The 22,537-nt window shown below is 38.2% G+C and overlaps 1 protein-coding gene across 5 annotated transcripts in view; it reads right to left on the bottom strand.

Moving 5' to 3' along the window:
- Positions 1–3,216: 3,216 nt before the first annotated feature.
- Positions 3,217–22,537, bottom strand: part of rbbp8 (retinoblastoma binding protein 8) — a 19,792-nt gene continuing 471 nt past the window's right edge. The window contains exons 1-18 of one of the 5 annotated variants that reach the window (XM_058401038.1): positions 22,491–22,537; positions 22,242–22,284; positions 20,624–20,719; positions 19,898–19,995; positions 19,199–19,271; positions 17,653–17,804; positions 14,856–14,951; positions 14,507–14,577; positions 14,155–14,225; positions 13,707–13,809; positions 13,459–13,573; positions 12,832–12,902; positions 11,913–12,018; positions 9,612–9,821; positions 5,747–5,777; positions 5,560–5,653; positions 4,173–4,314; positions 3,217–3,521 (exon numbers count right to left, since the gene is read on the bottom strand). The exon at positions 22,491–22,537 is cut by the window's right edge and continues 471 nt beyond it. In XM_058401038.1, coding sequence (XP_058257021.1) covers positions 3,436–3,521; positions 4,173–4,314; positions 5,560–5,653; positions 5,747–5,777; positions 9,612–9,821; positions 11,913–12,018; positions 12,832–12,902; positions 13,459–13,573; positions 13,707–13,809; positions 14,155–14,225; positions 14,507–14,577; positions 14,856–14,951; positions 17,653–17,804; positions 19,199–19,271; positions 19,898–19,995; positions 20,624–20,719; positions 22,242–22,284; positions 22,491–22,537 — 1,705 coding nt within the window. In that variant the 3' untranslated portion in view covers positions 3,217–3,435. The remainder of the gene's footprint in view (positions 3,522–4,172; positions 4,315–5,559; positions 5,654–5,746; positions 5,778–9,611; positions 9,822–11,912; positions 12,019–12,831; positions 12,903–13,458; positions 13,574–13,706; positions 13,810–14,154; positions 14,226–14,506; positions 14,578–14,855; positions 14,952–17,652; positions 17,805–19,198; positions 19,272–19,897; positions 19,996–20,623; positions 20,720–22,241; positions 22,285–22,490) is intronic. The other 4 variants (XM_058401056.1, XM_058401065.1, XM_058401047.1 and 1 more) reach the window with 4 other exon arrangements.

Here is a 22,537-nt window from a genome sequence, read left to right as displayed (position 1 = left end):
TTTTGCTACTTTTTGTATCAGCTCCCTCTTCATAAAAGCTGGGCAAAAACTTTTGTGTAGTTACCTTGGTGGAGAATGGACCAAATTTCCTCAACTTCTTTTCAATTTCTAATTAATTATTGATGATTTTCCTATTATATATAAATGTATAAAATATTGTGGGTTATAACCTGAGGGACATTTTTCCAGCAAAATAATGAAGAGCAGCATGTGGATGTAATTAATAAACAGGAAAATTGTCACATCCTGGCTGAGATTGGTGTCAGGATGTGGAGAAATATGTTTTATTTCTCAAATTAGGCTTATTCTATTAATTCATACAAAATAATTAAACATGTGAAGTAGTATAGTCTATGATTATTTTACCCCAGAACTCGTTTTCAAATCTCCCACTCTGTTTTTTTTGTAAATGATAGATGAATCTACTACTAGACTAATATATTAAATGTTTAGCATTTATTTCCATAATACTGCATAACTACAGATCATCTATTTTCTTATGAAAATGTGCAAATTAAACACATCTAAAGAGTTAACACATTGAACACATGATTGGTTTTTGTTTGATATATAAACAGAGATCATATGGTTAAACAAATAACCTTTGGCTTTAGCATCACATTCCTCTTTAAAATGGCCTGGTATTTCAAGATTGCCAGATCCTGCCGCAGAAAAACTGCCCCACATCAATGACCCACCTCCATGCTTGACCGTGGAGATGGTATTCTACTGGTCATAAGCCTAGCCTTTTGCACACCAGACATTCTGTTGGTCCATATGTCCAAACAGTTCCAGTTTGTGTCCCAAAACTCCTGGCATTTTCTAGTTGACTTTTGATGTTCCTTGTGGTCACAAGGAGTCCTCAAAAGTCCTTGTTTATTCAGTGTATGTATTACAGTTGACACTAAAGCACTTGTACCAGCCTTCATCAAGTCATCCTGTGGGTGATCCATGAATCGACCAATAAATTTTCTGGTTCAATTAGAATTGGTATTTAAACAGTCCTCTTCATCATGCTGTTCACATTTTGACATCATGAGACCAAGACGACACCTAACAATTGATCAACATTGCGAGGCTTCAAATAGGATGTTCTCAGAGGGCATAGAAAGGCATAGAAGTGGACGTCCTTTGGCCACATCCCATGTTGATGACCGCTTCATTGTGAACAGTGCCCTGCGGAACCGGATGATGAATGCCACTCAACTCCAGGCACATTTAAGGGAGGTGAGAGGCACCCAAGTGTCACGTCGGACCATTCAAAACCGTTTACATCAGTGTGGTCTGCGTGCTAGATGACCTGCAAGGGTACCTGACCACACCACCAGGCACAGGCTTCGGGCCAGGAAGCATTTACGCTGGACGAGGGACCAGTGGGCCTCAGTGCTGTTCTCTGATGAAAGTCGATTCACGTTGAGCAGAAATGATGGCTGCCAATGATGTTGGAGACGTCAAGGAGAGCGCTATGCATCATCCACTGTTGTGGTGGTGTTACAGTCTGGGCAGTGTGTCTACTCAATACAGAACTGCCCTACATCTTGTGAATGGTACAGTGACAAGCCAATACTACCTGAATCATTAATCCAGTCATTGTTCCCCTGCATGAACAACACAGGCCTAATATCATCTTCATAGATGACAATGCTCCAGCTCATCGAGGTCGCATCATTAGGGAACAGCTGCTGGAGGCTGGGGTACCTCAGATGGAGTGGCCTGCACTTTCTCCAGACCTGAATCCCATAGAAAACCTATGGGATCAACTGAGTCGCCGTGTAGAGGCTCGTAACCCTGCACCCCAGAACCTCAATGACCTGAGGGCCGCCCTTCAAGAAGAGTGGAATGCCATGCCTCAGCAGACAATAAGTCGACTTGTGAACAGCATGAGACGTCGCTGTCAAGCTGTAATTGATGGTCAAGGGCACATGACAAATTATTGAGACATTGACATTTTTTGTTGTGGTATACCCACCACTGTTGTTGGCTTTTGTTTCAATAAATTGTAACATGCTTCCACTTAAATGCCCTACTTCCATAATATCACTGTAGTGTGAACTTTTTACATTTTCCATAAATTTCACCCAAAAGTAGTGTAACTGTGTGTATATATATACACTATATTGCCAAAAGTATTCGCTCACCTGCCTTGACTCGCATATGAACTTAAGTGACATCCCATTCCTAATCCATAGGGTTCAGTATGACGTCAGTCCACCCTTTGCAGCTATAACAGCTTCAACTCTTCTGGGAAGGCTGTCCACAAGGTTTAGGAGTGTGTTTATGGGAATTTTTGACCATTCTTCCAGAAGCGCATTTGTGAGGTCACACACTGATGTTGGACGAGAAGGCCTGGCTCTCAGTCTCCGCTCTAATTCATCCCAAAGGTGTTCTATCGGGTTGAGGTCAGGACTCTGTGCAGGCCAGTCAAGTTCCTCCACACCAGACTCTGTCATCCATGTCTTTATGGACCTTGCTTTGTGCACTGGTGCACAGTCATGTTGGAAGAGGAAGGGGCCAGCTCCAAACTGTTCCCGCAAAGTTGGGAGCATGGAATTGTCCAAAATGTCTTGGTATGCTGAAGCATTCAGAGTTCCTTTCACTGGAACTAAGGGGCCAAGCCCAGCTCCTGAAAAACAACCCCACACCATAAGTTGACTGTGGAATATTTAGGAGCGAGGAAATTTCACGACTGGATTTGTTGCACAGGTGGCATCCTATCACAGTTCCACGCTGGAATTCACTGAGCTCCTGAGAGCGACCCATTCTTTCACAAATGTTTGTAAAAACAGTCTGCATGCCTAGGTGCTTGATTTTATACACCTGTGGCCATGGAAGTGATTGGAACACCTGATTCTGATTATTTGGATGGGTGAGCGAATACTTTTGGCAATATAGTGTATATAGACATATAGATATATAGATATAGATATATATATATATATATAGATAGATATATATATATATATATATATATATATATAGATAGATAGATAGATAGATAGATAGATAGATAGATAGAGATAGATATATATATATAGATAGATAGAGATAGATATATAGATATATATAAAAAGAGTCAAACCTGTGGAGAAGTTGTAAATGTCTCAATAAAGCAAATTATGTTCCGTCCCATAATGTGTGTTATGTTGCATCATGTTCTTGATCAAATGAAAAAAGGATAAAAACAGGTAAGTTTTATTCATTTATTTTATTCTTATTTATTTCAGCATTTTTTTTAAACAAAATCTTCATATTTACAACCAGCATCAGTAAACACACAGAAACATCAGCTAAAAATAATTAGCTTTCAGAACAAAACTGGATTAATTTCCACAGGTTAAAGAGCAGTATCGTGTTCTGTACACAAAAAACCACACAAGGATATTAATATATATTAATCCCCTATGAGGAGTTTCTACCAAGGTGTACATGGTGCTGCTACAATACTTTTGGTGAGAATGTAGCAAGGTAAGGTCTCCTCCTCCTCAAACGTGGATCTGCCTCATTGTCCTCTTTGATGTATCCTGTAAAAAAAAATATAATGAATTAATGTTAATCAAGCCTCGACTGTGATTACTGTAACTCTATTCATTCAGAAAGCACACTATAACAAAGGTATTTTCTGTAAGGCTACATACATACTCTCCTCATATCTGGCTTGACAAATGAGGCCCAATGTTTGTATTTATTTTATTTATAAAATATTGTCTAATTATTAATACTGGAATTTAAATTAAAATTCTGGTTTCATGGGTTCAATTAAAGCTGAGAGTTCACTTATATTGTCAGTGAGAGATCAGGTGAATAACAGTTATTCGTATCAGTAATTCTAGAGCTGAATTAATGCATGACAGTTTTGTTGGATGAACGGAACAAAGTAATATTTATCCTAGAATGTTTTTTTTGCTGTAGATTTATCAAGAAAATCAGTGCTGCCAGCATGAGCTATATGTAAGACAAGAAAGTCTTTTTAGATAAGAAATTCTTTGCAGCCTAGACGTATTCCTCTGTATTTACATAACCTTTTAAAGAATGGATTATAAATACAACAGAAGCCAAAATTCAGTGAAAATATTCTATTAGCAACTTCTGTTAATGGAACTAAGCAATAAAATGTGATTTAGAGTTTGACTCGAGTAAAAACTACAAAGCTGAACTGCTGTTAAAGACAGTACCTCTCTCCATGCAGGTCTGTGTAGAAGGGAAGCCCACGTCCCAGAAGTTCTCCGGGGTGGAAGGGGGAATGTACCGAAAGCGATGCCGTGAGCAGGACGTCAGTTTCTTCCTTCTCTCTTCCTCAGGGAGATCTGCATAATACTTAATAACACACATGATGCCATTCGAATTAATGATGTCATCTGGTGACATTTAAGAATCCTGAATCTTAAACATTTAATACTGTGTGAAATTTGAATGAACTTGACAGACAGTGCCCTCTGAAATTATTGGAATACCAAGGCTAATTCTATTGTTTTTGCTTTACTGATCTTTAATGAGAGATCAGAATTTTAGCTTTCATTTCCTGATATTTACATCTAAGTATTTTAACATTGCACCTTTTATTTGAACGCATTTTTGAAGTGATCAAGGTATAAGAAAATTCAATTCAATTTTATTTGTACACATTGGAAAATGTCACAGAGCAGCTTTACAGAAATAGGGGTTTTGCCAATAAAGACTAGATTTGTTTATAAAAAGGATAAAACAATATGAAGACCAGAGAGCTGTCTTTGGGGAAAAAAAACAAGCCACTCGGTAACTGAGAAAAGTGGGACAATCTGATCCATAGCACAAGCACACACATTGTCTTAACATGCTGGAGGTAGTCTCAGGGTTTTTGCTTGCAGGGCTGCTTCAGGAACTGGCTCAGGAAATCTTTATTGATGGTGGAACTAATGATGGTAGCAGCAATGTTAATTCAGAAGTCCACAGAAACATTCTGTCTGACAAATACAGAGAAATGCATTCAATTTAACTGGGATGAGCTTCATCATAGAGTATTGTGTTTTGGGTTATTGTCATAAAGGACTTCAAAAGGGAAAACAAGAAAAAGGTTATAGACTGGTAAAGTCAAATCACCAAACATTAACCCGAGTGAGCAGCATTTCATCTCTTAAGGAAACAACTGCAGGAAGAAACTCCATAAAACAACAACAGCTGACAGAAGCTGCAGTTCAAGCCTGAAAACCATCACCAAAAATACCAATGCAACAGTCTGCTGATGTCAGTGGGTCACCAGCTTGATTGACTTACAGCAAAGAAGGGATATGCAACACAATTTTAAGTGTTATTGAACTTAATCTAAATTAATTCCTATACTTCTCGCTCACCTAAAAAAATGGGTGATCACCTCTCAAAGATGTTCATGTTCTACGCTGTCATCGCATCTTGGTGTAGGAAATGAAAGCTGAAATTCTGATCCATCGTTATCTCTTGATCCCAAACCCAAGTTTGTACAAACAAAGACAGAAAAATTGGCCTTGCTGGTCCAGAGCTTTTGACGGAGGCTGTATGTGGTGCAGTCGGAGAGAAAAAATATTTTGATGAAAAGACATTACTTACAATCTCACATTCTTTGCATGTGTGGCCTTGAAGTTTTCTTCGTTCAGCTTTCTTGCGTACAACTAGCACACAAGCAACAGATGTGTTCTTAGCACTGAGGAAGTGAAGAGCACAGTGTGATTACACATTCGTGTAAAATTCCTTGTTAAACAACACATCATTTTCTGAACAGTATGTCAGATCTCACCTCTGAGCAGGATCTCCAGTGGGATCCTCTTCTGTGTACAAATAAAGTGCATTAGTAAATGTCTTTGGACATGTTGCAATAAGACTGTAAAACAAATAAAATGTATGTAAAAATTCTTCATCACAATTGTAATTGTGGCAGTGGGATATGTGTGAGCACTGAAGGAGAATGAGAGAAAGACTGAGGAGAATGAAGAGGTATAGTAGTAGTCTTGAACTTCATTTTCATTCTAGCTATATATATATATATATATATATATATATATATACACACACTTACACCCATATGTGCTATTTTGTCCCCTCTTTGTTATTATAATTACTTCCACTCTTCTGTCCAACTTTTTGATCATGATTGTGGAGATTTGTCCATTGAGCCACAAGAGCATTATTGAGGTCAGGCACTGAATATAGAGTGAGGAGGATCTGGGGCTCAGCCAGCATTCCAGTTCATCCTGATGGTGTTAGGTAGGATTGAGGGATTTGTGCAGGCCACTCAGTTTCACTTATTCAAACCCTGGTAAATAATGTCTTAGTGCCCCTGTGCACAAAGCATGGTCCATTGTCATGCTGGAACTTGTTTAGTCTGGGCCTGTTAATTCCAGTAAAGTGAAATTGTAATGCTGTAGCATACACAGATATTCTACAGCACATCCTCCTTCAAATCTACTGTATCATTATTCATTATGGCCTTAATAATTGTGTGGTGCTTATAAACTTTCATAAACAAACAAATAACTTCAGGCTCCTGTGGTAAGTACACCCTTTCTAATTTCACAATCATTAGCAGTCAGGTGTTAGTAATGCAATTCACTAAGCTGTTGTAAAAGTGATTGATCAAGAGGTTTAACAATCTCTATAAAAGCAGACCTTTTGGTAGTTTGGTGGTCTAGAGCACATAGGTATGTGCCTACATAAAAAGGAAGGGTAGGATTGTTTACAAACAGAAAGCCTTCAAGACAGTTGCCAATCATTCTAGCCGTGGGCGTCCCAGCAAATTCAGTCCAAGGTCATATCTATTTATGTATAATTTAAGCTATAGGCTTCTGTACACACACAAAACACGCGTGTTCATGACAGCACAATCAGAAAAAGATTAAGAAGTATGGCTTTCATAGAACGAGAGCTATTAAAAAGCCCCTTTCAGGTTAGATAGAGATGAGAAAGTCTCATAATTGTTGCTGAAATTTCCCACTACAGTAATATTTGTGCAGTTTGAGCTGTATTTTTTGCTGTGCTGCCATCCAGCATCAGTGAGAACAGCACATTCTAATATATGTTCCTTCGGGACTGTGTAGGGCAGTAAATATGGTGCAGTCAAAAAATTGGTTTGAATGAAAAGCAAACTGGTTTGGGACAAAGTTGGAAGAAAGATTCTGATATGTCTAAAACAGTTTCTCACTGCTGCTGAGGATGGCCCCATATGGACAGCCTGGAGATACATGGGATTGCTGTGGACAGTACCACTTTGAAACTATGGAGATGGCTTATGACTTCCACTAACAGGTTTGTCCTCAAGTCTCCATGAGAGAACAGACTTCAGAAGAATTTCCAAGTTATACAATTTCACTTTTTGACCATACAGTTTTAAAAGAGAAATGATTTTAATAATCATACTATCCAGGGTCACTTTGGCATGAGCAAGATGGCTGTTGATATGAAGCAACTAGGTATGTCTCAGAGACAGCTGAGTGTGTGTGTGTGTACACTGAAAAGTACATCCTCTGTCTCCTTCACCTCAGTTCCCACCCCATTGAACAGGGTCATCACAGTAATATTTACAGTGCCCTGCAAAATGTGTTCAAGATTCTTCTGGACTGTAAAATGACACTTTAAATATTAAATATATTTTATGTCAGAAACCATTTTGTGCATAATGCTGTTTGCAGAAATATTCAAACCCTAGGATGGAGTGAAATATATTGCCCTAAAAAGGATGCGAGTGGCTTATAGTTATAGCCTCTACATGAATAGATTTTAAAAAGTTTTCTGCATAAAAGACACCATTCAAATGGTCAGACTGTGAACCTGAAGGAAAGCTGTGAAAATGCACCAGACCATTGTAAGGAAATTAGAGATTAATGAAAGCGGTTATAGAGATGCAAAGGAAAAGGCTAAAAATACAAAAAAGTGTTTGGAAATCCCATTAAGTACTGTTGAACCAACTGTATAGAAATGGAAGCTGCTTCCTTTCCACCCAGGCATCAGAGCAAGACAACTCAGCATTAGAACAAGGGGATGTGTGAAGGAAGCACAGAGAGGCTACCAGTCATTATGAAGGAGATGGGATTTCAGAGTTTAGAATGAAGGTGCATCAGTCAAAGATATAAAGAGCTCTGTTTACAACTATACTCTATGGGCAGGTGGATAGAAAGAAGCCATAGCTGAAGAATTTTCTGGAATTTTCCAGAAAGCATCAGAGTGAGCAAAAGTTTTGTGGACACTAGTGGAGGCTGTACCGAACGGTTCAATATTAATATATAATATAATATTGAGTATTGTGGCATCCCTAGTGGACACACACACAAAAAAAGTGAATGTTTTATAATGGCCAAGTCTAGATCCCAGTCCATACACTATACTGCCAAAAGTTTTGGGACATCTACCTTTACATGCACATGAACTTTAATGGCATCCCATTGTTAATCCATAGGATTTAATATGGAGTTTGCAGCTATAACAGCTTCAACTCTTCTGGGAAGGTTTAGGAGTGTTTATGGGAATTTTTGACCATTCCTCTAGAAGTGCATTTGTGAGGTCAGACATTGAAAGTCAGGCCTTCTCGTCCAACATCAGTCTCTGCTCTAATTCATCTCAAAGGTGTTCTATTGGGTTGAGGTCAGGACTCTGTGCAGGCCAGTCAAGTTCCTCCACACCAAACTCGCTCATCGAAGGACCTTGCTTTGTGCACTGGTGTGCAGTCATGTTGGAAAAGAAATGGGCCATCCCCAAAATCGGCTTGCCAGACAGAGAAGTGTGATTGGTCACTCCAGAGAACACGTCTCCACTGCTCTAGAGTCCAGTGGCGGCGTGCTTTACACCACTGCATCCGATGCTTTGCATTTCACTTGGTGATGTAAGGCTTGGATGCAGCTGCTCGGCCATGAAAACCCATTCCATGAAGCTCTCTACGCTCTGTTCTTGAGCTAACCTTAAGGCCACATGCAGTTTGGAGGTCTGTAGCTATTGACTCTGTAGAAACTCGGCAACTTAGGCTGAGTTGTTCTTGTTCCCAATTGGTTCCACTTTGTTATAACACCTCTAACAGTTGACCCTGGAATATTTAGTAGTAAGGAAATTTCACAAATGGACTTTCACAGATGGCAACATATCACAAGTACCACCAGTAGCTTGAATTCACTGAGCTCCTGAGAGCGAGCCTAGGTGATTGATTTTATACACCTGAGGCCATAGAAGTGATTGGAACACCTGAATTCAATGATTTGGAGGAGTGTCCCAAACCATTTGGCAATATAGTGTATCAGAATCTATTGCATTAATCAAAAATCAGCTCCAGATAGTGTGGAAAGCTTGAAGGAAAAACAGAATTAAAGCTGTTATTGCAACAAAAGGTGGTTAAATTGTAATGCAGGCAGCATTTTTCAGGTCTGCTGACAAATAATGAATTGTAACTATTAGCATTTTGTTTTGCAATAAAAAATAACAATACTGGCACTGAAACAATTTGTGTAAGTGACGTTTGTAATCCAAACACATCTAACAAGGCTTAATCTTATAATGCACAGAAAGGCACTGAAAATCTATTCTTTAGAGGTAATGTTAGTGCTCTAGAAAGTACCAGTGGTTTTGACACGAGGAAATGTTGCAATGGACTACTTTAATAAGTAAGTGTAAAAAGACTTTACCATCCATAAACTGTGCTTCCTCTCCATCTTCCTCCATCTGTTCATCTTGTTTTATGTCCTCATACTGTTCTTGACATTCCTCCTCCTCATTCTCAGGAACATTCTCCTTTTCCAAGGCACTTGTCTCATCCTGAGGACAGGACTCATAATCTTCTTGCCCGGTGGTATCAAAAATATTTGCTAAGCTGTCATTAGCCTTCTGCCCTATTCCTGTGGAATAAAGAGATTTCAGCAAGTAAACTACTTCTTTATCCCTAAGTTGTTCCATAAGGAAACAACTCAGTTGAGTCTATTGTGAGATAGACAGGTAATAAAGTATAATGAATGAATCAGTGCTATAAAATACAGTGCCTTCTATAAAAGCACAAAATGTGAACATGCACTAATGCTCTTTCGATTTAAACTGCAATGTAGTTTTTATTATTTAAAAAATTCATAGATTTGTAGAATTATGATTGTGGTTTCAGTTGTACTGAACCTGACCATAACAGCTACATATTCTTTGAACACAGCAGCCAGTAAAAAACATGGGATAAAAAACAAAAAAACAACAAGTCAGTAGACAACAGTTTGTATTCTTCAATAAAAAAAGCAAAATGCGGAACCTGACACTCATAAAATATACATTTTAAATATATTTTTTAAAGTCTAGATTAACATTTTGGTCCCAAATACAGTGAGGGAAAAAATTATTTGATCCCCTGCTGATTTTGTACGTTTGCCCACTGACAAAGAAATGATCAGTCTGTAATTTTATTGGTAGGTTTATTTGAACAGTGAGACACAGAAGTAAGTATTTGACCCCTACAAAGCATGATTTAGTATTTGCTGGCAAAACCCTTGTTGGCAATCACAGAGGTCAGACGTTTCTTGTAGCTGGCCACCAGGTTTGCACACATCTCAGAAGGGATTTGTCCCACTCCTCTTTACAGATCCTCTCCAAGTCATTAAGGTTTCAAGGCTGAAACTCGAACCTTCAGCTCCCTCCACAGATTTTCTATGGGATTAAGGTCTGGAGATTGTCCTTATTCTTGAGCCAGTCCTTTGTTGCCTTGGCCCTGTGTTTTGGGTCATTGTCATGCTGGAATACCCATCCATGGGTCCCAAGATTTGACGGTACATGGCCCCGTCCATTATCCCTTTGATGTGGTGCAGTTGTCCTGTCCCCTTAGCAGAAAAACACCCCCAATTCATAATGTTTCCACCTCCATGTTTCATGGTGGGGATGGTGTTCTTGGGGTCATAGGCAGCATTCCTCCTCCTCCAACCATGGTGAGTTGGGTTGATGCCAAAGGGCTTGATTTTGGTCTCATCTGACCACAAGCACTTTCACCCAGTTCTCCTCTGAATCATTCAGATGTTCACTGGCAAACTTCAGACAGGCCTGTACAAGTGCTTTCTTGAGCAGGGTTTCAGTCCTTCATGGCATAGTGTGTTACCAGTTGTTTTCTTGGTGACTATGGTCCCAGCTGCCTTGAGATCATTGACAGGATCCTCCTGTGTAGTTCTGGGCTGATTCCTCACCGTTCTCATGATCATTGAAATTCCACAAGGTGAGATCTTGCATGGAGCCCCAGGCCGAGGGCGATTGACAGTGTTTTTATGTTTCTTGCATTTGTGAATAATCACACCAACTGTTGTTGATGGTCTTGCAGTCCATTCCAGGTTTGTGTACGTCTACAGTCTTGTCCCTGACATCCTTGGACAGCTCTATGGTCTTGGCCATGGTGGAGAGTTTGGAATCTGATTGATTGCTTCTGTGGACAGGTGTCTTTTATATAGGTAACAGTTGAGGAGAGGGCTCCCTTTAAGAGAGTGCTCCTAATCTCAGCTTTTTACCTGCATAAAAGACACCTGGGAGCCAGAAATCTTGCTGACTGATGGGAGATCAAATACTTATTTCACTCATTAAAATGCAAATTAATTTATAACTTTTTTGAAATGCGTTTTTCTGGATTTTTTTGTCGTTATTGTCTCTAACTGTTCAAATAAACCTCCCATTAAAAATATAGACTGATTATTTCTTTGTCAGTGGGCAAACATATAAAATCAGCAGGGGATAATATTTTTTTCTCTCGCTGTATACCCAAACATGTCTAAGGCTTAAACCTTAATTGGTTGAGAAGCACAGTTTAGCTATGCCCTGCTGATGACTACTGTCTCAGATCACTCGATTTTTTCATTTCTGAAATATTATTGAAGATAAAATATTAGTGCAATTTTCCTGCCACTGCACTGGAAGCAGTCACATTTAACACACTTCTAATGTCCGAATGATAGTGTCAATAGAATGGCAGATACCTGTGATGTTAGCCTGGTCCAATTTCCTTTCCTTTCTTTGAGCTATTAGCAAGCTATGACTCACATATGTACAGTCCATGTCTACAGTCTCTGTCTGTATTTTGGGCTGCAAGAAAAGGGGAAAAAAAGAAAGAAAAAGCAAAAAGAGTTCTATAACAACTGATATCCACTAATAGGTGGTTATTGCTGTAATTTCCGTATTAATGTCCATAACGATGACGTAAAAAACATTTTTTTTTTCTGAGAAGATTTTTTAACATTAGAAAATCAAAAAATGAAATCTCTTCTTCACAAACATATGCAGATCCTTTATCCAGTACATTATAAAAACCTCTTTGGCAACAATTACAGTTACAAGCGTTCTTGGATACGTCTTTACAAGCTTTGCACACCTAGATTAAGAAAGTCTATCACATTCTTCATGGAGGATCAGTGTTGTTTTGGCTGTATGCTTACAGTCATGTTGCTTACATCATGCTGTAAGGTGAACTGTCGCCTCTTACTCAGTTTGTGTGTGCTCTGGAGGAGGTTTTTATCAAGCGTGTTTATGTAAATGGCTGTGAAACACGTTCATAGCATGATGCTAGTGATGGAGATGACATAGACCAGATGATGTGCAATGACCATGATTTACCAGAGGTCCTGCATGTTGTTCTGATAAGAGAATTCAATTTTTGTCTCATAAGATTAGAGAACCTTTTTCTGAATCCAATATAAATCAGAAATTACTGTAATAGTACAGTATACTGTGTGATGTAAAAGCACAGTAATATAAACACTTATACCAGATCAGATTATTGTCCTTTGTTTTATAATGAGAATAATCTGTATCTCTAAAATAAGATTTTAACTTTGAAATTCAACATTTTAACACAAAAATTTCTCACAAGCTAAAGACTTGCTTATTTGAGAGTAGTACCTCTGGATGAGGAAATACATTTGTATCATATTGGGACAGAGCAGCTCCTGGGTCCATGCTCCAGCTCTCATCTGAAGAGTGATGAGAAAATATGTTTATTTGCAGAAGATATAATAATTTACAGAGACACAGAGAACTGACAATCCTCCTGTATAAGATTGGGGGGGGGTCTTTTTAGTTTTAATCATGAAATGATAAATAAATCATGATTTTAAGAAAAACAATTTAAAATATAATTTAAAATTAAAATAAGATAAAACACAAAAAGAATAATAAAGAAATAAAATGCAATCTGCTGTACTATAAAGTGGGGGCTGTACGAGGTAAAGTAAATAGACAAAATATGCGGAAAAAGAACTATGCCATGTGAATGTGATGACTGATATCGTGAGATGAGTGAAATGACTATGAATATACTACTGAATAAAGTGCAAAGTGTGTGCAATGCATGAGGAAAAAAATCTACAAGAAATGCTTGAACACTAAATTAACAGCCACATTCATCTGGGTAAATGATATTTTCCACAAAATTGGAAATTAAAATACATTTTTACTTTTATATAATGACTACAAATGTGTCCATTCTGTTCACAGCAATTGTAAAACTAGGAAAAGTTGCATACATACCATTTGGACTACAATCCAGGCTTGGTAAAGGACTCATACATGGAGTATGTGGACTCGTACATGGACCATCAGGCTTGGTCTGTTCTGTCTCCCAGCTTCTTCTTTTGCATGAATCCTTGAAATGTGTATTTATAAGAATATCATACAACTAACTCCAAAATGTAATGATGATAAAAGTGGAAAAGTTGATCTTGTATGAGCTACAGAGCTGTTTATAAGAATTAAAAACACCCAACACATTGTATTACCTGGATATTTACCTGCTCAGAGTGCTTGCCTGACTGTTTCTGTGAAGACTTTGTGTCATCATGATTCTTCCCCTTATTCTGCTCATCAGTCCCTGAACAACTACTAGGACAGAGGAGAGACAAGTCTGTGCTTTTGCTTCTCTCCCTCAAGAGGGCTAAAATTATTTCTGTTGCATGCTAAAGATAAGTCTAGCTGAAGTGAGGACATGCGACTGGGATTGCAGCATGAAGTTAACTGCATTATGCCCAAAAGAATGCATCATATGATCTTGCTAAATAAGAGGCAAGTCATGAAATATGGAGACACATGAGTGACATGTAGCAGATGAAAAAGGAAATATTAGTAAACCAAGACTCTAACATTCATAATAATCAAACAAACATCATACATTTTTGATATTGGTTAATTTCCTGATAATACAAAGTCCTTTTGCTGGGAATCTCTTACCTAGTGAAATTCTTTGCCGTGTGCTTAGGTTCACAGAGAAAGCTCTCAGAGTTTACATCACTCACAGGTATCTAAAAACAAAAGATCCTTAAAGTTAACAACTTATAGTGGTAGAGTCCAAATGTGTAGAGTACAACTATTCACATTATTCATTCACACAGCAACAACATTCCTAATTGCTACACAAGTCAGTACATCAGTCCTGAGACAATCATTTCTAACCTATTCTAAACTATGGTCTTTGGTAATGTATTCCATAAAAAATAGCAGTTCATTAAATATATTGTGTGTTAATCCATGATAGCCAAAATAAGCATATGTAATTAAAAAAGCAATAACATTTGTGACAAACCTGCTCAGAATTTAGGTCTATATGGCAGCTTTCTGAAACCACAGTTCTGCCATGAGTCTTGGTATTGCTCTCTACATAAATCAGACATATCAATTAAGAAAGGTTAGAAAAAGCAACAGCAGAGAATGGAGAATGGAGAATGGTATAAGTAAGCAGCATTAGCGGAGAATGGAGAATGGTATAAGTAAGCAGCATTAGCAGAGAATGGAGAATGGTATAAGTAATTACACTTAATAAAAATTTGTAAAAATTTACACTAATCACTTCTGAGTGTTAATAAATATTGAGGATGAGGTCATATATAGTTTGATGTCATATGATTTTAGGCATCAATTAATAAAGTTCTTACTTGAAATACACGTCACATCCATATCACATGTCTCTGGAACAAGCACAGCTCCAGTTTCAAAGCCCAACGATGTAGTTAGCTCTCTTTTCTGGGGGTCTGTTAAACACAAAATAAAAAATAATGTCTTTCATACTTTATGTGAAAGTGCACAGTCAGTCCATTAACATTTGGATATAATGCAAAGTTGTTGCAATCTACAACAGTATACTAATTTTAATAATTTACTGACATTAAATAATGAATGAGACCGGAATATGAATTTCAGCCTGAAGTCCAAAACCCATAGACATCACCAGCCAGTGGGTTTCGTCTCTGGTGATGCTATGTAAGGCCGATACATCAGCTGTTTTTAGTTCCTGCTTATGCTTTAGTCATTTTGCCTTCAGAAAGTGAAATGCTCAGCTGGATTCAGCTCAGGTGTCTGACAGAACATTCTACTTCCTTGCCCTAAAAAAAGTCTTGGGTAGCTTTTGAAGTGTCCATTTGAAGCATCTGCTTAAATCTCAGCAGTAATATAGCCGTATATGCTTCAAATTAATTCTGCTTTTTCATTAGTTACATCATCAATAAATACAAAAGAACCAATTACTCTGGAATCCTCACACATCCTCACCATTACATGAGGTGGTAATGCTTTAGATTTTGAGTGGTTCCTTCCCTTCTTCATACCCTATTCTTCCCATCATTCTGGTACAAGTTCATTTTTTAATTCTTGTTTAAAAAATGTTTACATCTTTCTGGTACACCCTCTATATTTACTTGGGGAATTGTTCTTTTTTTGTTGACTTTGACAAAAAAAACAAAAAAAAAACAACATAATTATTATTTAATGATAACTCATATATATGGTGTTAGACAGCTTCAGTACATGCTCCTCAGTTTCTACCATGATGGGCTCGACAGGGTACATTGAACACATTAGTGCTGACCAGTGTGCAAAAGCAAACATTCAATTACTTTCTAAAGGTTAGTTAAGACACTTAAGACACTGTAAACACATTATATGTTTTATATTACATTAACTATTTTGCCAAAAAAGTGCTTTTCTGGAAAAGTGCTGAGTTTGACCATATCCAGCTGAAAAATTTTGCATCATCCTTAATAAATATAGTTAAGTATGTTGACATACACTACTCACAAAAAGTTAAGGATATTCGGGTTTCGGGTGAAAGCTCAGGATGCACCTAAAATGCACTATAACCTTTACAGGTGAACTTAATTTGAACTTCTCTACACTTTTGAATGCACATGTCCAACTGTTCAGTGTTTCAGTACGTTTTGCATAACTTGCTGTTCTCTAACAAGGTGCTTAACGGCAAAATTCACAACTGGAAACTGTGTTTGATCCATGAATTGACCAATAAATTTTCTGGTTCAATTAGAATTGGTATTTAAACAGTCCTCTTCATCATGCTGTTCACATTTTGACATCATGAGACCAAGACCACACCTAACAATTGATCAACATTATGAGGCTTCAAACAGGATGTTCTCAGAGGGCAGTGGCCACTGAGCTTAGAGTGTCTCAGAGTGTCATCAGCAGGTTGCGACAGAGATAGAGAGACTGGAAGAGTCATAGACAGGCATAGAAGTGGACGTCCTTTGGCCACATCCCACGATGATGACCACTTCATTGTGAACAGTGCCCTGCGGAACCAGATGATGAATGCCACTCAACTCCAGGCACATTTAAGGGAGGTGAAAGACACCCAAGTGTCACGTCAGACCATTCAAAACCGTTTACATCAGTGTGGTCTGCATGCTAGATGACCTGCAAGGGTACCTGACCACACCACCAGGCACAGGCGTTGGGCCAGGAAGCATTTACGCTGGACGAGGGACCAGTGGGCTTCAGTGCTGTTCTCTGATGAAAGTCGATTCACGTTGAGCAGAAATGATGGCCAGTGATGTTGGAGACGTCAAGGAGAGCGCTATGCATCAGCCACTGTTGTGGTGGTGTTACAGTCTGGGCAGGTGTGTCTACTCAATACAGAACTGCCCTACATCTTGTGAATGGTACAGTGACAAGCCAATACTACCTGAATCATTAATCCAGTCATTGTTCCCCTGCATGAACAACACAGGCCTAATTTCATCTTCATAGATGACAATGCTCCAGCTCATCGAGGTCGCATCATTAGGGAACAGCTGCTGGAGGCTGGGGTACCTCAAATGGAGTGGCCTGCACTTTCTCCAGACCTGAATCCCATAGAAAACCTATGGGATCAGCTAAGTCGCCGTGTAGAGGCTCGTAACCCTGCACCCCAGAACCTCAATGACCTGAGGGCCGCCCTTCAAGAAGAGTGGAATGCCATGCCTCAGCAGACAATAAGTCGACTTGTGAACAGCATGAGACGTCGCTGTCAAGCTGTAATTGATGGTCAAGGGCACATGACAAATTATTGAGACATTGACATTTTTTGTTGTGGTATACCCACCACTGTTGTTGGCTTTTGTTTCAATAAATTGTTTGCGATGAGGAAATCACCATTGCATGCTTCTACTTAAATGCCCTACTTTCATGATATAATATCACTGTAGCGTGGACTTTTTACATTTTCCATAAATTTCACCCAAAAGCCAAATATCCTTAACTTTTTGTGAGTATTGTATAATAAATAAAATCTAAAAATAAAAATATAAAATAATAAACATCTATCAATGCATATTTGATTCTACTAAAACTTATAGTCAATTATATTGTACAATTTTAGCTGAATTAAATATGAATTGATAGATTTTATTTCATTTAGTGGGGAATATATTGTGCATGTGACTGTAAATCTGCATGGTTAACCAGGTAGTGGCAGCAGTTTTTCAGCATAGCGAACGTGGCTCTGATCTCTCTTGCGCTTCATCATCTTGTTGACAACAGGAAAGGACAGTGGCTGCTTTGGTGAGTCTGGGATCACGCCTTCCTCTGGCTCTGAGAATGAAGTCTGCTGGCAACTAAACATGACAATCACAGACATTATTTACCAGCAAATAGCCGCTCACATCCGTCAACATCCTCAACATGCACACAGATCAAACATCACTGAAGAAAGTACATTTTATATAAAAAAAATCATGATAAACATCTAACATTATATTAAAAACCCCAAAAAGCATACAAGCATCAACACTTACAATACATCACATGTCTGAGGCTGGTACATGGACAACAAGTTATACAAGCTATAATCTGTATATCTATAACTTTGCCACTCTTTGTAATTACAATGCACTTCTATATGACATAACTTATTAAACCTAACTCAAGTTGGTTTATAAGATGAATTTGGCCTAGCTATTTGCTCTAACAAATAGAAGAAGAAGAAAGAAAGAATAGAAGCCTTTATTTGTCACATATACATTACTGCACAGTGAAATTCTTTCTTCACATATTCTTTCTTCAACAATACAACTCAAACACATGTGGGATTATTTCTTTTTTCTTCCATGATTATGTGTTGAAAAAAGGGAACCCTTAATCACCACATTATAACACCAAGTCAATTAAACTTCCCAGATATCAATCTGTCCACTTAGGATGCTTAGGCTGCTTTGGTGTAAATGAAAGTGATAACAGGTTCACTGGAGAGGCAACAGCAAGTCAACCCCCAAAAAGCAAACAGGTTTTGCAGGTGGTGGTCACCAACATTTGCTCTCTCCTTTTCCTTCCTGACTGATTTGTCTCCAGTTTTGTGTTTTGTTAGGATCCATGGCACTACTTGTAGAATAAGGTAATATCTTTAACCCAGTCTGATTGCACAGGTAGTACAGCTCCTCCAGGAAGGCACATCCAAACATGCCTTCACAAGGAGGTTTGATGTGTCTCCTAGCAGTTTCAGGAGTGTGAATTAGAAACTGCAACACAGGGCCATCTCTCAGAAGAGCAACAACCCAGCAGCAGGATCAGTATCTGCTCCTTCGTACAAGAGGAGCATTTCCAAAGCCCTACATAATGACCTCCAGTAGGCTACTGGTGTGCATGTTTCTGATCAAACTTTTAGAAATAGACTCCATGAGGGTGGCATGAGGACCTGACATCCTCTAGTTGGACCTGTGCTCACAGACCAGGACTGTGCAGCTTGATTGGCATTTGTCAGAGGCCCTGAAGCAGTGGTGCAAGTGTTCAGGTACTAAGCGATAAGGATTATATACATGAAAGCATGAAATGAACGCTAAGCTGGACCAAGAATGTGGCAACCTTAAACATGCTGCTATCTGTCCCCAAAACCCTTCAGCAGCAACACTCCATTAACTCTCTCCATTTCCATTTTGTCAAGAATGAAACACAAAAATAAAATCTGCTTCTTGTACACTAACGTGAGGTATATGTGATTGTTTATTTCACTTACATTTGTCCACGTAACCGCTCAAGCTGAAGACTGAGCTTCCTGTTCTCTTCTTTAAGCATATTTCTCTCCGTCTCTAAACATCAACATGCACACAGATCAAACATCACTGAAGAAAGTACATTTTATATAAAAAAATCATGATAAACATGTGTATCTAACATTATATTAAAAACCCCAAAAAGCATACAAGCATCAACACTTACAATACATCACTCTGTCTGAGGCTGGTACATGGACAACAAGTTATACAAGCTATAATCTGTATATCTATAACTTTGCCACTCTTTGTAATTACAATGCACTTCTATATGACATAACTTATTAAACCTAACTCAAGTTGGTTTATAAGATGAATTTGGCCTAGCTATTTGCTCTAACAAATAGAAGAAGAAGAAAGAAAGAATAGAAGCCTTTATTTGTCACATATACATTACTGCACAGTGAAATTCTTTCTTCACATATTCTTTCTTCAACTTTAGTGGTTGGGGTCAGAGTGCAGGGTCTGCCATGATACAGCACCCCTGGGGCAGTGGGTGTAAAGGGCCTTGCTCAGGGGCCCAACAGTGGCAGCTTGGCAGTGCTCAGGTTGACCCCTGGTCCTCTGATCAACAACCCAAAGCCTTGACCACTCTACTGCCCCATACTACTGCACTGTAGTGTCCAAAGAGAAACTCAGAAAGGAGGAGAGTGCGTACTTACGCAGTTCATTGAGGAGTGGAAGATTTTCAAAAGCAGCTTGTGTTTTTTTCATCTGCTTCTCCGTTTCTCTGCAGCGATCACACGGTCCAGACTGCAATCTAGTAACATATTTATCACATATTACACACACACACAATAATATATATATATTAGATAAACTGAGGTTAGATATTGTGATAAGCTGATAATAATGCAACCACCACTTTTTCTTCATGTTTATTTAAAAAAAATCACATTGTGTATGTTTTATATATTGTTTTGTACGTGTGCTATATTTCGTCCCAGCAGAATTTTAGAGATGTCTTAATGTGTGAAAATTTGAAATTTAGGTATCCTTAATGTGTGACCTAGTCCACCAGTTTTGATGTATTTATTGACAAAGCAGTTTTGTACGTTCATCCGGATAACAGCGTCTGCCGAATCCCATAAATGTAATGTAAATATTGCAAACATAAGGAAGACCTGGGTAAAGCAGACCTGCCAAAGTAAACAGCAGAATATTAAACTGGTCAGCTGAGATCAACAACAAGAACACAGCTGAAATGAAGCTGTGCAAAACAATGGGATGGAGAAAACAAACAAAAAAGTTTCAAATGTAGTTATATTTTAGGCAAATCATTTCCATAATTAATTTCTCTTAATTGGCCTCAAACTTGAAAAGAGTAATATAACAAACTGTGAAGTCTTCTTAGAAGCAAAGATGTAAAATTGAGATGTATGAAGTACCTTTCCTTCAGTACTTTGATGGATTCCTGCAGTGTTTTCTGTTGCTCACGTAAATGCTGATTCTTTTTATAAAACTCCTCCAGTCTTTGGGCATCACTAATGGAAAAAACAAGCAGACAGACTGAGAGGAAAATAAAATAAAGTTATTATAAACATACCCTTAAACAATATACTGGATCTATTTTGTAAAGACTATGTGGGTGAATCAAATGTTGACAGGTATTTCATCATTAAAATAGCTTACAGCAGAAAACAGACTTGCACAGGGTACCGAAAGTGAGAAATGGTTCGTCTGATCATTTCAATGCTACATTAAAAATCTAATCTGGTGTTCTCTGCATTAGCATTTTGTGTGCTGATTGAACGTGTCAAGGTGAGATACATAAAGTGCTCAGCCATTTCATGACCTTAACCTAGACACTCTCCAGGGATGAGACTTAGGCATAATGTTGCTTGGAAAAAAAACTTTGTTTTTTTTGTTTTTCTGCACCATTCTGTATAAACTCTAGAGACTGTTGTGTGTGAAAATCTCAGATTAGTTGTTTCTGAAAAACTCAAGCCAGCCTATTTGGGACCAACAACTACACCACGGTTAGTCACATGTTTTTTTCATTATTTTTATGTTTGATGTGAACAATAACAGTATCTGTCACATGACTGGCTGATCAGATAACTTGAGGGGGTCCTAATAAAGTGGACAGCAAGTATAGAGCTGTTTACACTCTCATGCCTCCAGATGTGCTGATTTGCCATATAACGGTGCAAAACTCTCACATGCTCCTAAATGCTTAAATTTAAACCCTTTAATATGTTTTATAAAGAAATCATTTAATAATGCAGACAGTTTCTCTAAGCTCTTCTTAATCTTAGAATCATCCTGCATTCACGTTAAAGCTGATTTATACTTCTACACCAGGTCATCGTGCTCGATGCCCACTAGGGTAAAGTCTTCGATTCAATTTTTTCAATTCAATTTATTTGTATAGCGCTTTTAACAATGGACCTTGTCTCAAAGCAGCTTTACAGAAGTATAGAAACAGTGAAGAGTAAAAAAATTATAAAGTTTAAGTTAAGTTACTATTTTATCTCGAATGACAAGCCTGAGGCGACGATGGCAAGGAAAAACTCCCTGAGATGATATGAGGAAGAAACCTTGAGAGGAACCAGGCTCAGAAGAGAACCCATTTGGGTGACACCGGAGAGTAAATAATGTAAAGGTAAATAATGTCCTTCATGTTTACGTATAGTGTAATAATATCCTGTAGAGGCTGTGTCACTTAAACAACACCAGTATGTACAAAAAAAGACACTATGAGAGTTTCCACTATGATTTGGGCCACGTCACTGTGTGTCGAACAACGTGGTCTGTTAAAGGAAACTGTCAATAAATTACTCAAGAACACTGAAGAGTAAATTATGCACGTCGTCATTTTCTAGTGAATTATATCTAGACTATCTGGATGTTTATACAAATCAGTATGATCTGAAGGCTTTCCTCCTCTCTCTCCCACTCTTCACACCTCTGGTTATTCACTGAATGCAAATATACCTGGATCTGAAGCACCTGAATAAAAAAATGTGATGAAAAGTGGATGTGTTTTTGTTTAACTCTACTTACGAACAACGCTCCTTCTTCAGTTTATTCACCTTTAACTGCAATTCTAAGAAGAAGAAGAAGAAGAAGAAGAAGAAGAAAAACACAAGTTATTATAATGTAACCTGCACAGCGCGTGCTACTGAACACCTGTTGATGCTTCCACTTTACATCAACTAATAAACTACATCAGAGTGTGTTCTCATCACTACACTGGCATGAGCATGTGGTGTTAGTGATCAATGGGAGAGGTGTAATGATGTATTTAATCACCTTGCACTGCATTAGCATGACAGTCTCTGAGGAGCTCGAGCAGCTCG

This window comes from Hemibagrus wyckioides, linkage group LG01 (assembly GCF_019097595.1).
Source record: "Hemibagrus wyckioides isolate EC202008001 linkage group LG01, SWU_Hwy_1.0, whole genome shotgun sequence".
NCBI lineage: Eukaryota > Metazoa > Chordata > Actinopteri > Siluriformes > Bagridae > Hemibagrus > Hemibagrus wyckioides.
Note: the sequence above shows the minus strand (reverse complement) of the source record. Positions and strands in the feature narration are given on the sequence as shown.